We start from the raw sequence: 15,234 nt of genomic DNA, 5'->3' as shown, positions 1-15,234 counted from the left end.
GCGAGTTCAGGATGCAAGGTCAGCAATAGGCATGGAAGATTGGCAGGTGTGTACGGCCAGAGCAGGGCACAAAGACAGCAGATGTGTGTGGCTGATTGCAGGGCGGTGTGTCTGTTTGTAGAGGCATCACTGGCTACTGTATTAAGGTTTGGAAAGTGGGATGATGACTATTTTGCAGGTGATTAGTTGCTTCTGGTGCAAAGGTGCTGCTGGGCGTGGATCTGCAAAAGGGGGGGGGGGGGGGGGGCTGACTTGCAGATTGGGAACCGTGCTACTGGTCATGAATTTGCAAGGTAGTCGTGATTAATTGGTTGCCAGGACCAAGGATTTGGGGTTCCGCTGAATGGGAGTAGCCTTGGGTGAAGAGGGTTCTGCATTAGGTGTTCCCTTTCGACTGCTCTTGTGACCCTTCATGAAACAGCACTTCAGTTAACTAAAGGGCAGTAAACTGTAACTAACTTAGCATACACTCCATTCACAGCCACATTGCAACATTTCCAGCCACTTCCATTAGTTAAATTCCACTTAGAAACAACTTTAAACACACTTGTGGTGAGGCTAGAGTGCTCCTGCTAAGAAACCAAACACTAAGGACACCGATTGGCCCCCACTTTGGCACCCCTTCCGGTATTTATTTCATTCTTCAGGCAATGGCAATTTTGCAATTACATCGAGGGCTTACCCTTGTTGCACTCTGCTACACTAGCAGTCCACTGCCCAAGCCAATACTTGGCATTGGAATGCATCCAATTCCAAGGTGTCACTAGAACCCAACCGTCAAGACATAGCTAAGGCATTTGACACCCACTGAAAATGGCAATGCATCAACACCTTTAATGATTTTTTCCTCTTGCTTCAGCAACAGCTGCAGGTTGGTTTCCCTAGTGCTTGCTTTGGCAAGAAATTGTGGCTATTTGGTTTTCATCCAAGAAGGCAAGGATATGATCTTTTCTATTGTGTTCGTTTTTGGGCACTATGGACCCTATGGAAGGACCACAACCATTGGGTCTTTGATGATCCCTCTTTGGCTAAATATCACTTTTTCCAGCATCTCTATGACCATCGCTTTATGATTATCTTCATGCGTGGGATCTAGACTTGTCTGCCTTCTTGTCATATAATGAAATCTTCTGATGTTGTAGTTGGTTGTCCCATTCTTGGGGACTGTTCTTTGTAATATAATGACAACTGCATTCCACCCCAAAAAGTGTGTGTGTGTGTGTGAGAGAGAGAGAGAGAGAGAGAGAGAGAGAGAGAGAGAATTTTTACAGATCTCATTAATGATCATTATAAAGCATGCTGCATGCTTTATGCATAATGGCAGCATATACTTATGTGTTCATAGAGGCTATTAGCTTAGTCCTCATAACAAAATTTTAACGTCATCATTATTTACAATTCAAAGTGAAGAGAGACGTCTTATGCATATTATGTAAGGAATTAACAAGGTCACACATGTAAGTTCAAATCAGAGTGACAAGGCTAGACTTTGGACTGTACACTAATGTCATCATGTATGAAACACACAAAATAATCAAAATAATCATGAGGTCTAATGTTTGTAGAGCCAATCTCAAATGACCACCTCATCTCATCAAACTATTCGTGAGGGTTAGAAGAGGGTGAAGAGGCATTTTAAGGTGTTTGTGCACTCAAGAAAAGGGGGAAAAAGCGTGAAAAGTTTGTACAAGGTATGCACACCGTACCTATTCAAAATACCAAGCACTTTCTCTTTTGTGAATGCTGCAAAATGCTGTTTGTTGTTTCCTAGATTGTGTAGCAGACGAGCGTGTAGGGATAGAGAAAGTGAAGCAGGATATGGCCCTCCCAGTGGGGAAGAGCGCCCTGGACTGGTATTATGTTGATCCTTGCTAAACATGTGTAGAAAGTGGATGTGGGTGAGGTTAGTGAATGTGAACAAGAAAACACACGATGAGACATTAAGAGGGTCGCATCTCTTCGTACCACCCCATTTAATCAATTGGGATACAATGTACACTTAGCCAATTGAATGACTAAGGTTCCTCCCTTAATTCTTGGACTTTATAGAAGTGTACTCTAACTGCCACCTAGGTACCTAAAGCATGACTATATTTAATTCATTAATAAAGTAGTGTTACATGTCCAAATTTGGTGCCATCTGAAGTAGTGGCTTTAGTTCGATGGGTCCTATCTACTCAGATGATCCACTACCATAACAATCTTGATCAATGTCCGTCATAAATAGAAATATGTCGCACCATCAAATTGACGCATAATGTAAACATGTTCTGTCTATCAATTAATAAAATATTCATTTTCCTTTTCAGGACAGTCTCTTGCTTGGATGAGCAGAGGTTCTCTTTTGAAATACTCTTTGCCTCTTTTGAAATATCTCCTCCCTCTTTTGAAAGATCTCTGTCTCTTTCTCTTGCGTATGCTCTCTCTTTTTACTTTTACATTTGCATCGCCTGTTGACAATTTGCAAGTATGTGTGGAATAGATATAAAGAACTGTTGTTCCATCCATTGTGCATCAATGGCTGGCTGACTTTAAACTTCAGTAATTACATATATTTTTTTTTTCACGAGTACTCTTCTCTTGGTGGTACATAATTTGTAAGAACTTCAATTCCATCTTCAAGTTCGTTTTCCTTTTGATGACGAAGGTCCAAAAGTATCATTTCCATTATGATTTTTAGTATGGAATTTGGTTACAAGTCTTTGCTACACTAAATGCTTGTACTTTGAAGCTTTTCAACTCTTTCTAGCCTTGTAAGAGAGTAGACACTGCCCATTTTGGGTTAGACCCTCTTATGGCAAGTTTCTTGAATATGGATAAGTTCAATGGTAAAGGCTTTCACACATGGCAGATGAAAGTTAAGTTTGCATTGATGAGGGAAAACCTCTGGGGGCTTGTCAAACCTGCTTCAACTTCTTCTTCAAAGCCTCTAATGCTGGAGAATCCTCAGCTCCTACACACCCGGCACGAGATCCTGCTAGAGAGGAGAAAGCCTATGGCATTATTGCTCTTGGCTTAGGAGACGACTATATTCATCACATTTCTGATTTGGAGTCTCCTTCTGAAGCTTGGCAAAAGCTTGATATTATTTTTGGTGCTAGCTCTCACATCTCAAAATTGTCACTTAAGATTACTTTCTTTGAATTGAAGATGGCTAGTGGCACTCCCTTGGCTGCTCATGTCAATCACATGCGGAGTCTCATGACTCAACTTGCTTCTATCAACTCTCCAATCACTACAGATGATGCAATGGCAGTATTGCTCAAAACTATGCCTGAAGATTATGATCATGTTGTTACCACATTGAAAAATCTTCCTAATCCTACTCTTGAAGGTCTTATTATTGCTCTTCAAGAAGAAGAAAGGCACAAGGAACTCCGAAGAGGCAATGACACAGCCTATGCCATAAAAACTCAAATGGGCAAGTTTCAACCTTGCAAACATTGTGGGAAGACTAATCACCTCTCAAAAGATTGCTTCAAGATCAATCCTTGCAAATATTGTGGCAAAAACAATCACCATGAAAAGTATTGTGAGGCAAAAAAGGAAGCAACTGCTCTGCAGGTCAGTGAAAAGTTGCCATAGAAATTGCATCGTATGCCTGTGCGCAAAGATATTGGGAGTTACAGAATCATAAACAAGTAAGCATTCTCATTTCGTGTTCAGCTTCATGCTTTCCTTTCACTTCTTCAACAAATGTTACATGCAAATATGGCCAGCTGGAGCAGAAAATGACCATTGAGATGCTGGTTGTACTGTTTTTCTATCAATACAGTGCCTTGTTCACATATAGAGGCTATTATTAGCGTTAGTCCTGCACAAAACACCCTATTCCAGGGCTATGAATGCAACAAGGTGTCTTGAGTGAAACGAGCATGTAGAACTGCTGTTTGGATTTCTGAATATTTTTGAGCCAAATGTCTGCACAGCTGCGGTGCTAAATTATATGCTAGCTGTATGGCATGTGTATGCTTCAAAGATCTATTTGCACTTGATGCAGCAGGGACCAGCGTTGGTGGTGAAGTGTGCCCTATTTACACCCATTTGGTGTTGTATCAACGCCTATGACTATCATCAGATTGAAACTGCACCGTGTCGTGTTTTTAAAGGATGAGTTTGGGCATGTTCCTGAATTCATCCAAATATATAATTGTATGGACGCCTTCACTATTGTTCTTTTTGTGGATTACATGTTTTGAGTTTTTTCCTCTCATATTAGGTGATTGATCTGGTAACATGAGTTTGTCAGATGCTTATTTATAAAATTGCATGTTCATGTATACTTGTGTTGAAGCTTGATTTGATGACATGTTGAGTTGTCGTGTACATGAAATGAGCTTTACGTTTTTTTTTGGGGAAGGTCATGCTTGCCAAGACATTTGCAGCCAGTTTTTTATAAAATGGCGATTCTTTTCTCAGAAACAAACTTGCTATGTGTCAATGCATTTTTGGGAGGGGTTTTGGTTAACAAAAAGCAAATAATGTTGATATTTGACGGGTCTATTTTTCAGGTGACCTTGTTGAGTCAGCGAGGACCTGATGGTTTGATGGAGCAAACAGCACCTGTTGTAATTAGCACTATTAAGGTCCTCTACATTACTTTTATACTGGGACTTTCTTCTTTACTTTGCTTCAGAGGATATGGCAGTGAAATTCTGTCAACGTGTAGTGAAATTTACAAGCTTTGGCAATGAAGCTGCATGCTTAATTTTCACAAGTTTGTTTGCACTAAAATGACCACACTTATACTTATTGTTTGAAAGGGGTTTTGGTTTGTTCTTCGAATTTGTGCATTCATGGTTTGCACTGCATACCTCTCTTCTGAATTCTTGAAGAGATCTTATGCTGGTGAGGTTGAAGTTTCCATTATTCCCAAAAGAGTTAAAGGAAACAAGTTCACTGTTTGTGTCATAAAGAGGGTTGGCTTCAATGCCAAGTTTAGCAATTTACTGCCAATACAAAGTCTTACTAGTCAGATCTTCTGTTACATTTTTGACGTTCTTAAGCCACTATGTTTTTGCATGATTTGGATGATGAAAGGTCAAGTTAAAGCACATAATACAAATAGAATGTGTTGATGTTCATGCATTGTAGAGCCCTGTTTTATGGTCACGTTTGCAATGCATAGCAGAGTGGTCTTGTTCCATTTTAGCAGAGCTGATGTCTATAATGAGATCCCTATTAGTGGTCACAAGGACATGCGAAACCATTGGGATAGGAGAGGCATGGAAGGACTTTGATGTAAGACTGTCAAGGTTGAATAAAACACATCTCGTAAACCATAATGAAAAATATTTCAAGAAAAAAAGTATGCACAATCTTACAGTGTATTGGCCCTAGGCAGTTGTAGAATGATTGAACATAAGTTGAAAACGAAAAGCGGGTAGCTGAACAACCTGTTTTTCTTTTAGTTTTGAAAAAAGAGTTGAATTGAGTATGCATGTGCTTTCTAAGTAAGTAATTTAATATTGCATCATTGTAGGAAGCGATACATGCGATTCCTTTAGTTTTTTATGTTTATAATAATTCATTCATTTTGTCTTTCTTTCTTTCATTTATACATGAGAGAGAGAGAGAGAGAGAGAGAAAGAAAGAAAGAAAGTGTATTATTGTCCACTAAAGGCCAAAATGGGCCCATGGGACATCAAGAACTCTGCATACAAGATAGCACAAAATCAACGTGCCACAAAGAAGAGGCATCGTCGAATATCATCTAAGTGCTACGCAATACAATGCAAGTGAAAGTACATAATGTCAAATCTGAGCCTAAATACAAAGTAAACTAGATGCAAGGAAACCGCCCCTGGGTGCAAAATGGGGGGATGAGTACAATATGCCAATGCAAAGATACAAGTCCAGGTGTCACGGAGTCTGAGAACCAAAATAATACTGGAAATCCTGTCCATCGACTCTGCCTCCTGCTATGAGAGTACAAATCTGAGCAAAGGTGAGGTGAGCGGCTGGTGGGGCGAGATCTCCATGAGTAAGTCTCCTCCGAAAAGCTGCCATCATCCTGGATCGTCTGGAGATGAAGCGACGAGTACGTCCCCTATGTAACAAGATCCTGCGGCGTCTACAAACCATCTCATATGTACATCCATAGGGTGGAGGCATGTGTCCTGTGTGAGCTCTGACCTCCTCGTGCTCCTCCTGGTCTCTGTCCTCTGGTATAGCGTGTGCCTGAGCTCTATCAGGCTGGGCTCTATCACGCTCCGGTCTGTGCTGATGGTCTCTGAGGTAGTCTCGTCGAAGCATAGTGGCCTCCCTGACATAAAGAGCTAGGCAATGCTGATCCTCGTAGTCCATTACTCGTGAGAGAGGTCCAAAGCCATCCGTGAAGAGACAGTGGAATCTACCTCTGAGCTCATAATATAGCGGGCATCTGCAAATGAGAGAGAGAGAGAGAGAGAGAGAGAGAGAGAGATTTTATTCCTGTTTGTTGGTCTCATTTGTTTCTTGATTTGTTCATTTATTTTGGCTTAGTCACCTTCTTCCTTTCTTCTTTATTTTTTGTCATCTTTTCCTTTTGTTTAGTTTTTAGTAAGCATTGGGTTTACCGAAGAGACTCCGCGAGTCTTTAGGAACCCAGTATAGATGCTTATGCTTGGGCACTGATGACGACATAAGCATTGCTTGGTTTGCAAAATATGTCTACCTTTAGTTAAAAAAAACCTTGTTAGCTCAAATTTCTTCTCTTTCGTTTTCTCTTTTATTTTCTTTGTAGAATTTTGGACTTTAGATCAACAAAAATCTGAATTTGTACGATTGGATATATTCTAGTCTTACAAAGGTATATAGTTTATCAGCTTGATGCTAATTCGAGCTAGGAAATGTCGGGATATGCCCTCTGGGTTGTAAGCAGTTGTCTACTAGTATAGTTTGTAGGTTATTTTGGTCACTGGGACCAGGACTTGTGTTGACTGTGTTTAGGCCCTAGGGAGGAATGACTCATTATCTATGATCAATTTTAGAATCTAAACACTTACAAAATGCTACACCTCTGAATTTTTTACATGTGCAATTGCTGCCAGTCCTGTACTAGCATGCATTCCTTCACACCGTGGGACGCAACCCGTGGTCCTGAATCTAGCCTATAGAACAATCAAAGTGCTGCGTTTGCAGTGTACAGATGCCTCAGTATTTTTTACGTTGAAGCTGTTTATGGCAATAACAGGCATTATAGCAGTGGAGGGCCAAAAATCCAAGAGGCTCGACAAGGCATAAAGCCACGTGCTCTGCACTTATGAGTGTCTGTATGTATTGGCCATGATAATGTACGTAAGGAGCTGAGACAAAAGTTTGATGAGAAGGCAAGTGGATGCATATTCAGTGGCTATAGTGAGCAATCAAGGGTACACGCTGTACAACGTTGAGCATGGGAAATGATAGTCCTATAGAGATGCTGTTTTCTGAGAAAAGAAAAACCACTATGCTGTCTCAAAGCTACAGCCTAATTTGGGCTAGATGACACTCAAGAAGAACCTCTCATTTTCATTGACACAAAAAAAGTGAGAATTTTGAGGAGCAAAAGTTGAGGTAGAATATTGATCTCAGCAATGCAGGTGGAACAGCAGCAGCAACAAACGTGGCAGCCATAGGACGCTCAAAAAGAGCTCAATTAGTTGCATGAAGACCATTGAGGATGCCAAAATTAAGGAATTTCCAAAAAGTTTCAGCTAACTGCTCAGACGGCTAAACATGGTCATTGGAATAGTGCGAATGAAGTAAGACATGGATGCCATTGTCAGGAACAATGCTTTGGAACTTCTAGATCTTATATTTGTGAAGAATGTGGCTGGATGCAAGTGGCTGGATAAGAAGAAGTTGACGTAAATTTGTCCATTGACAAGTACGAGGTAAGATTAGTTGCCAAGGGATCCTCTTATAAAGAAGAGACTTTTGCACCTGTCAGGGCTGTCGTTCAAGATGGGAGTACTCTTCTCATGGTCCTTGTGGAAGATTGGTGCATATTCTAATGTAGTCCTCATCTTCTTTCAGCCAAATAATTCCATCAAGGTATGTATATTGCCTTTTAATACGATACTACCTGCAAAAGCGAATAAAGCACTGAGATTTGAATTATCCACCATTGTGAGATCTAAGCATTTAGTCCACTTTTTGGTCTCATTTTCTACCCATTTGTTCAACATTTTGATATAATTCAACACATCCCATTTACAGCCATCATGCATCGTCTTAGAATATTCATCTATAAAAAAAAGGAAATACACGACTCGTTCCAATATCCTTTCTCAGCTGGTCGAATTAGAAAGATAAGGGCAATGTCTTCTCAGGTACAATGACAGTTGAAGAGGATTAGGTTGACTCCGTGGAGACGTGTCTCATGGTGCACTTGTACTAGCTTTTGTGGTGGAGGAGATCTATGTTGACAACGAGGTCTCTGGTATTGAGTCGCTATCAAATTTGCCACCCTTGGTTGGTGACCTTGTCACTTCTCCCATTATTACTTCAATCATACATGGAATGCCTACCTTCCTTGCGCTATTGCCTCAACTATACTGACTTGAGGTGCCGGTTTCTCCACTCCATTGGGACAATCTGTACCGTAGTGGTCATTGGTGTTGCACCGTTTACAAGATTGTCCCCCAAATGGCTGAGTACAGTTGTCTTGTTAGTAACCATATTGGCCACGTCGATAGCACATTACTGGTCATTGGAGATTTGATCCTCTCCAGGCTCCTCCCCCTCCCCATCGTCCAACTGTCCTAGCTTCCTTTACTTTTTCTACTTTGTTACGTTTCTATCCATTCCTTTTTATCTTTGAACTGCTTGATCTAATAAAGGAAGCTAATCCTATCCTCCCTCGTCTTGAATGTGGTGTATGCTTGATTCTTTGTGTTCCCTACCTTTGTTTACACCTTGATGTCTTGGTTGATCTAGGAGTGGTGCTTTCTACCTTTGCCATCATTTCAAGAGCATCGACTTCCTCTTTGTATCAATTTTAGGATTGAAAGAAAGTTTATTAAAGTCTTTGAAAGACTGAAGGGTCATGAGAGTGAGAGAGAGAGTAGGGAGCTTGAGTACATTACAAGGATAAGGAATACGTGAGTACAAATGGAGTGGAATTGAGACTTTTATAGCTCCTCCCCCTTATTCTCCTATTTGGCTTCTCACATTCCTAACCCCTTTAATTTAGCCCAACTTTCCTCTTTGTTACAACCATCCCTTCCCCAACTCGTTACAAGCATCCCTTTCCAAGAAGAGCTCATTCCAATCGGTAAGTGTTTAGTCCTATTATTACAAAGGAGTCTCTTTGAGTCACTAGCCGCAATATGGCAAGTTTCCCTTTGGTTGACCTAACCATATTAAACCCTAACACTAAATCTAAGTGGTGCATATCTGTGTATTTATTTGGAATTCAACTTAGTGTATATTTAGTAATCTCTTGTACCCTCTGTGTGTGTGTGTGTGTGTGTGCACGCGCCTTTGCCTCTGATGCCTGTGCCAGAGTCTTCTTCTATTTGGGATGCATAAGTGCCTTTTTTACTGGAATCTTTTCATCCCATGTTACAACAGGTTTTTGACCTTGTGATTCAGAAATTTCGGGTACCAGCTTATATAAAAAAGAATCACAAGGGCAAAGAACAGCTGGTTTTTATTGATGGTGTGGTTTTATCACTGCATCCGTTTTTACAGAGCAATAATTTGACGTTGGAGGATGCTGTGTTTGATCCTCCTCAGCTTGATATGTAACTTTTTACTTGGCTGCCTCATGACTTTTGCTCTGAGGCTTTACTTGTAAATTTTTTTCTTGTACTTATTTGGTGGGTTTTTAACTCTTTTTGAGGTTTCCCACACAGAAATATAAGATTTCACTAAAAAAAAAGTGTGTGTGTGCGCCCCCCTGATCCTTGATGGGTGCAATAATGCAACATATAACAATGCAAGTGAGCACATGCAAGGACTAAATAGTAAACAACTATGCAACACAACACCAACATGCCAACGATGCTAGATGCAAGACAACAAACAATGCAACACACAAGATGTAGCATGTACAGAAACAACATAGCAATGCACAAGCAGAGCAAAGCGTCATGATAGAAAACACAGTACTAGCATAGGCAGCAAGTGCAAGCCTTTTGTCCCAAGACCTCCGAGTGTCGTGGCAAAAATGCCTTAGATACTCCACCAGCCATTTGTTGGCCCTCTGAGATTGATCATCAATCTAATGATGGTATGCATACTAGGATCGAGTATGTACCCAATGCTGTAACTAAATCCTGGCAAAAACGACTCATAAACTTTGCATGTCGGCGACTCTTCTAAGGAAACCCACGTATGCGAAAACACAATCAATGTACTGCTTGGCAGCTTCCCATAACATCTCTGAATCCACTTTGTCCAATGTCAAACTGACCTTAGACAATCTTAGAGATGGAAACCACCAAAGTTCTCTACCTGTAGAAGGCAGCCTAGTAAAAAAATCCATGGTGATACGTGTCCTCTTCCCTAAGTTCCCTTCTAAAATGGGCAATGGCTGCAAAAAACAGCTGGTATCTTGTTGTCGACTTTGTTTTGTAAGCATTCGGTTATGTACTTCACCACATCTCTGCGAAATCCTTCCCACTAGAAACTTTGCTTAATACGGTCATAGGTCTTTGTGATGCCCATATGTCATGCCATTCTCAATACCAACATTCTATATTGTGATGCTTAAGAAAATAAACTATATCATAAGCCATTATGCGATTTAAATTCAGAACAATCTTGGCAAGCCATGCCCCACAAGTTTGAAGATATGACTGCTGCCCTCGAATTCTGCATTTAGCTTCCCCAATTGCTATGTATCCATCTTGGTAGGTGGTGGAGACATTAGACAAGGTGCAAGTCCACATGCTCCTATACCCACATTTCTCTTTATACTTTTTGTATTCAATGATGAAGTCGTATGATTGCACTGAAGCCAATCGCCGCTTTTTCTTGATTGAGAAGAAAGTCCTCTGGTATGTGTTGGGTTTGATCTCGCTCCCATGTAGGTAGTGATGGCATCTTTTGAAGGTGTAAAAGGTGACCTGTGCATTGGCGAATTTCAAAGCGCATCACGAAGATCAGAGTAGGGGTCCCTAAAGGATGGTATAAAGAGGACTTTGGGACTAAGGTGTGCACGAGCTCAATTGAAAAATAAGGCAACAGAATTAGCTAAGGATGGAAAATGGGCAGTGTATCGTGAAGGCATAGCAATCATTAAGGAGTTTAAGTGTAAGCCAAAAGACTCCACTTTTTTGCAAACCCACATATACAAAAATTAAGTGAGGTGAGAAGAATGAGACAATATGTAAAATAGTTTTGCCAATATCTTAAATTGATGTATGGCTGATTAAGTTTTTTCCCAAGCTATAATGTAGGTACCCTAAATAATTGAGTGCTTCTTGCACTCCCTGGGAGCTGCCATATGCCCTCCCTAAGCAAATCTACTAGAGGGTTTTTTATTGTCCCATAGACTTGTTGGTCTTCCGTGGACGTTAATAGACTCTCTCTCTCTCTCTCTCTCTGTGTGACATCCATAACCAGCCAGCCCGTGACCTCTCACATATGCACACCCCACATCCTGCACCCTCTTCACTGTGGGGGGAGTAAAGGATGCCGTAATGAAACTTCTTAATGACTGAGCGAAGGATCATGAGGGGCTATGTACTGAGTTCATTGCATATGGGATTAATCTCCTAGCCCCGATCTTAGCAAAGCTATTTAGTGAAGCTGTCTGTTTGGTGTTTCCACGCACCCGGACTATCAACACTATTTCATCATCCACAGGGGATTCCATGAGCCCGGAGAATTACATGACGATTATGATTGGACATGTTATGTCTAAGTTCTATGCATCAGTGCTTGATTCCGAGGTCAGCAGGTCTGCGGAGTGTCGAGGACTTAGAGCAATAAGACATACTGAATTCTAACGTGATCATGGCACCATGGATCACATTCTCACGTTTAGGTGTATCATCGAGGAGGTGAGGGCACAGAAGCAGAGGGTTTACTGTTTCTTTGTGGATTTTTGCAAGGCGTTTGACACAGTCCCGAGAGCCCACCTCATACGGCGCCTATAGGATTTGGGTTATGACGAGGAGATCATTTGGGCTGTCATGGCACTTTACGAGAGAGTCGCAGGCAGGGTCCGAGCAGGATCTGGGTGGACAGACAAGATCATGAGCACTGTTGGGTTCAAACAGGGGTGTCCTGTATCACCTATCTTGTTTGGCTTTTACATAGACGAGCTCGAGACAGTGATGCAGACACTAGGATCTCTTGCTGGCATGTTGATCCAGATATTGCTTATGCAGATGATGTGTCTCTTCTATCTTTCTCTGTAGATGGACTCTAGAGACACCTTGACGCACTTCAGTCTTTTTGTGAGTCTCATGATCTGAAGGTCAACCTAGGTAAAACCAAGGTTATGATCTTCAATACATCTCGAGCCGTCATGGGCTAGGAGCAGTTTACGTTTGATGGGTCACCTATTGAGATAGTTTCATCATAGACGTACCTTGGGGTTGTCTTCTCCGGACCCATCTTCACTATGAGACCCGCGATGCAGGCATGCTTGGGCAGAGGATATGCTTCATTGGCCAGACTAGAGAGGTAGTGCTTCCGCTCGCACTTTCAGGATCCACGGACCAAGGGGCCGCTCTTTGACTCCTTGGTCCGCCCAGCGGGAATGTATAGCAGCCCTTGCTGGGAGCCAGACTTACCGGATAGTGGGCGCGGGTGGAACGGCTACAGGTTCTCATGCTATCATGGATGATTCATAGTAAGGTATCCGTTCCTCACGAGATCATTCAGGCTGAGTTTGGGTCATCTCCATTACAGCTAGATGTTTCATTTCAGGTTATTACATATGTGTAGCGAGTCAGAGAGTATGGGGTTTACTCTTCCGGATGCAGCAGGCTGCCATGGCTAGCATTGTCTTTCTCTATGACACTCTCAGCAAGGGGTGACCAGAGATGTTGGCATGCACGCACATAGAGATGGTTTGCGGGACTGGGGCTCCACATGGACAGACTCCCTCTCTTCCAGTATAGTATGGACGCTCCGTTTTCTCCCCTCATGTCACACGATGTCAACTAGGTAATCCGTGAGGACATCTCTTACAGCTACACACATTCGAGACCTGGTTGGGACTGAGCGAACTCCCAGTGAAGCTTAGCTTCTATAGAGATCATTGTTTACATATCGCAGAGGAGGGTTTCATTGACCCATCAGGATACACGCAGGTCCACTTACCCTACTCACTGAGGATCTTTATTGGACAGTTTTGGGTCTCTTCACATAGACTTCGTTTTCTCCCCCTCATGTCACATGATGTCAACTAGGTAATCTGCGACGATATCTCTTACAGCTATACACATTCCGGACCTGGTTAGGACCGAGCGAACTCCCAGTGAAGCTTAGCTTCTACAGAGTTCATTGTTTACATATCGCAGAGGAGGGTTTCATTGACCCATCAGGATACACGCAGGTCTACTTACCCCACTCAGTGAGGATCTCTATTGGGCAGTTCTGGGTCTCTTCACATAGACTTCGTATCGAGAGCGGCAGAGCAGAGCGCCTACCCAGGGAGAGACACTTATGCACATTATGTGACATGCAGGAGGTTGAGACAGAGGAGCACTTCATCTTCAGGTGTCCCGTTTATTATGAGATCTGAGGGTGTTTACTGCCTCTTTAGAGATAGCTAATGGGTGAATGATGATGAGCAGGATGATGACGACTCTAGGCCAGCTTCTATTTTGCACTATAGAGTTCATGCAATCCTGACACTGAAGTCAAAAGATATGCGGATCAAGCTTCTTCGACAATCTTACAAGCTGAAGGGCACCAAAGTATGGATAGCAGAGGAGCTTACACAAAATCAACTCAAGATTAAGGCAACTGAATTAGCTAAAGTCAGGGCTGCCAGAAAGGATGGAAAATGGGCAGTTTACCGTGAAGGGGTAGCACTAATCATAGATTCTAAATCAAAACCAAAAGACTCTCAGTCTTAAACTGATGTATGGCTGTTTACTCTCCAGAATGTCATGTAGGTAGTCTAAATAATTGGGGTTGATTTTTGCACTCCTTGGGAGCTGCCATGTGCCCTCCCTAAAGCAGATGTACTAGAGGGTTTCTCGCTGTCCCATAGACCTTTTGGTCTCTAGTGGATGTTAATAGACTTTCTTTCTTTCTTCTATCCAGATAAGAGATGCTTGGCAGGCTTCATTCATAAGGTAGTGTGGCACCACGAGAGGATACTTCTATCACGGAGACAGGGGCAGACCTCTTCCTTGATAGACCCCTCTCAAAGCTCTATCAGAGAGTTCTTTCAGCCATATCACGTGGACTCCCCCGAGACGCGAGAGACAAGACCTCGACATGATAGGGACCTTGAACCAGCGACTCGACAGCTTAGACAGAGGACGTGCATGCAGATTACACTTGTAGCCCTTGTTAGGCGTAGAGCAATGCTCTATCGCTAACTTCATGCTTCCAGTGCCTCATCCACCCCTGATGTCTTGGATGATGATGATGATAATGCTGGTGATGATGATGTGATTGATATGTAGTCAACCACCGACATGAATATGTTGTACTCAGTATTTAGTACTACCATTTTGCCTTTTTTTGCATTCTGCATTGGTGTGGATGCTTGTGTAGTAGCTCCACCCTCACAGCTCGCTTGTGTCTGAATTTTCAGAGTCTCATAGACCCATCTGTCTTCTGAAGACTTTAATAAGCTTTCTTTCTTTCTTTCTCTCTCTCTCTCTCTCTCTCTCTCTCTCTCTCTCGCTCTCGCTCCTAGATACTACACATTGCGTGCGCGTGCACACACACACACACACACGTCCACTTAAAGACACAACTTACAGGCAAAGAGTCGATCTACAATTTACAAAGACATCGATCTTATTAATTATAATTAGCCGTAGAGTCCATACTATAGCTGCAAGTGCATATGCATGGTTTAAACGGTAAGCTTTAATTCAAAATCAAGATTTATAATTCAAGTTTCAAAGCTCAAGTTTAAATTTTAATGCCCATATGAAGATACACATTGTGAAAGATGGTCCATGGAGTAGCATTCATTGCTCAAGGCTCAAGAGTCAATCATCAAAAGATAACAAAATGTAATACACGTTGTAATGACATACTGTAGACATAATCCATAAAACCAAGCCATTTTGTACCTAGGGCGTTTTGCCCCATGCATACAAGAAAAAGGTGACAACTAAAAGC

The 15,234-nt window shown here is 42.0% G+C and overlaps 1 protein-coding gene across 1 annotated transcript in view; it reads left to right on the top strand.

Annotated features, from left to right (window-relative positions):
- The window catches only part of THO2, a 189,945-nt gene that overhangs the window by 36,734 nt on the left and 137,977 nt on the right, over positions 1–15,234 (top strand). The window contains exon 7 of the mRNA XM_087377253.1: positions 4,512–4,586. Coding sequence (XP_087233379.1) covers positions 4,512–4,586 — 75 coding nt within the window. The remainder of the gene's footprint in view (positions 1–4,511; positions 4,587–15,234) is intronic.

This window comes from Dipteris shenzhenensis, chromosome 7 (assembly GCF_047967505.1).
Source record: "Dipteris shenzhenensis isolate YYH24624 ecotype China chromosome 7, Dip_SZ_1.0, whole genome shotgun sequence".
In the NCBI taxonomy this organism is placed as follows: Eukaryota; Viridiplantae; Streptophyta; class Polypodiopsida; order Gleicheniales; family Dipteridaceae; genus Dipteris; species Dipteris shenzhenensis.
The sequence above is the reverse complement of the archived record's forward strand: the minus strand, read 5'-3'. Positions and strand labels throughout refer to the sequence as shown.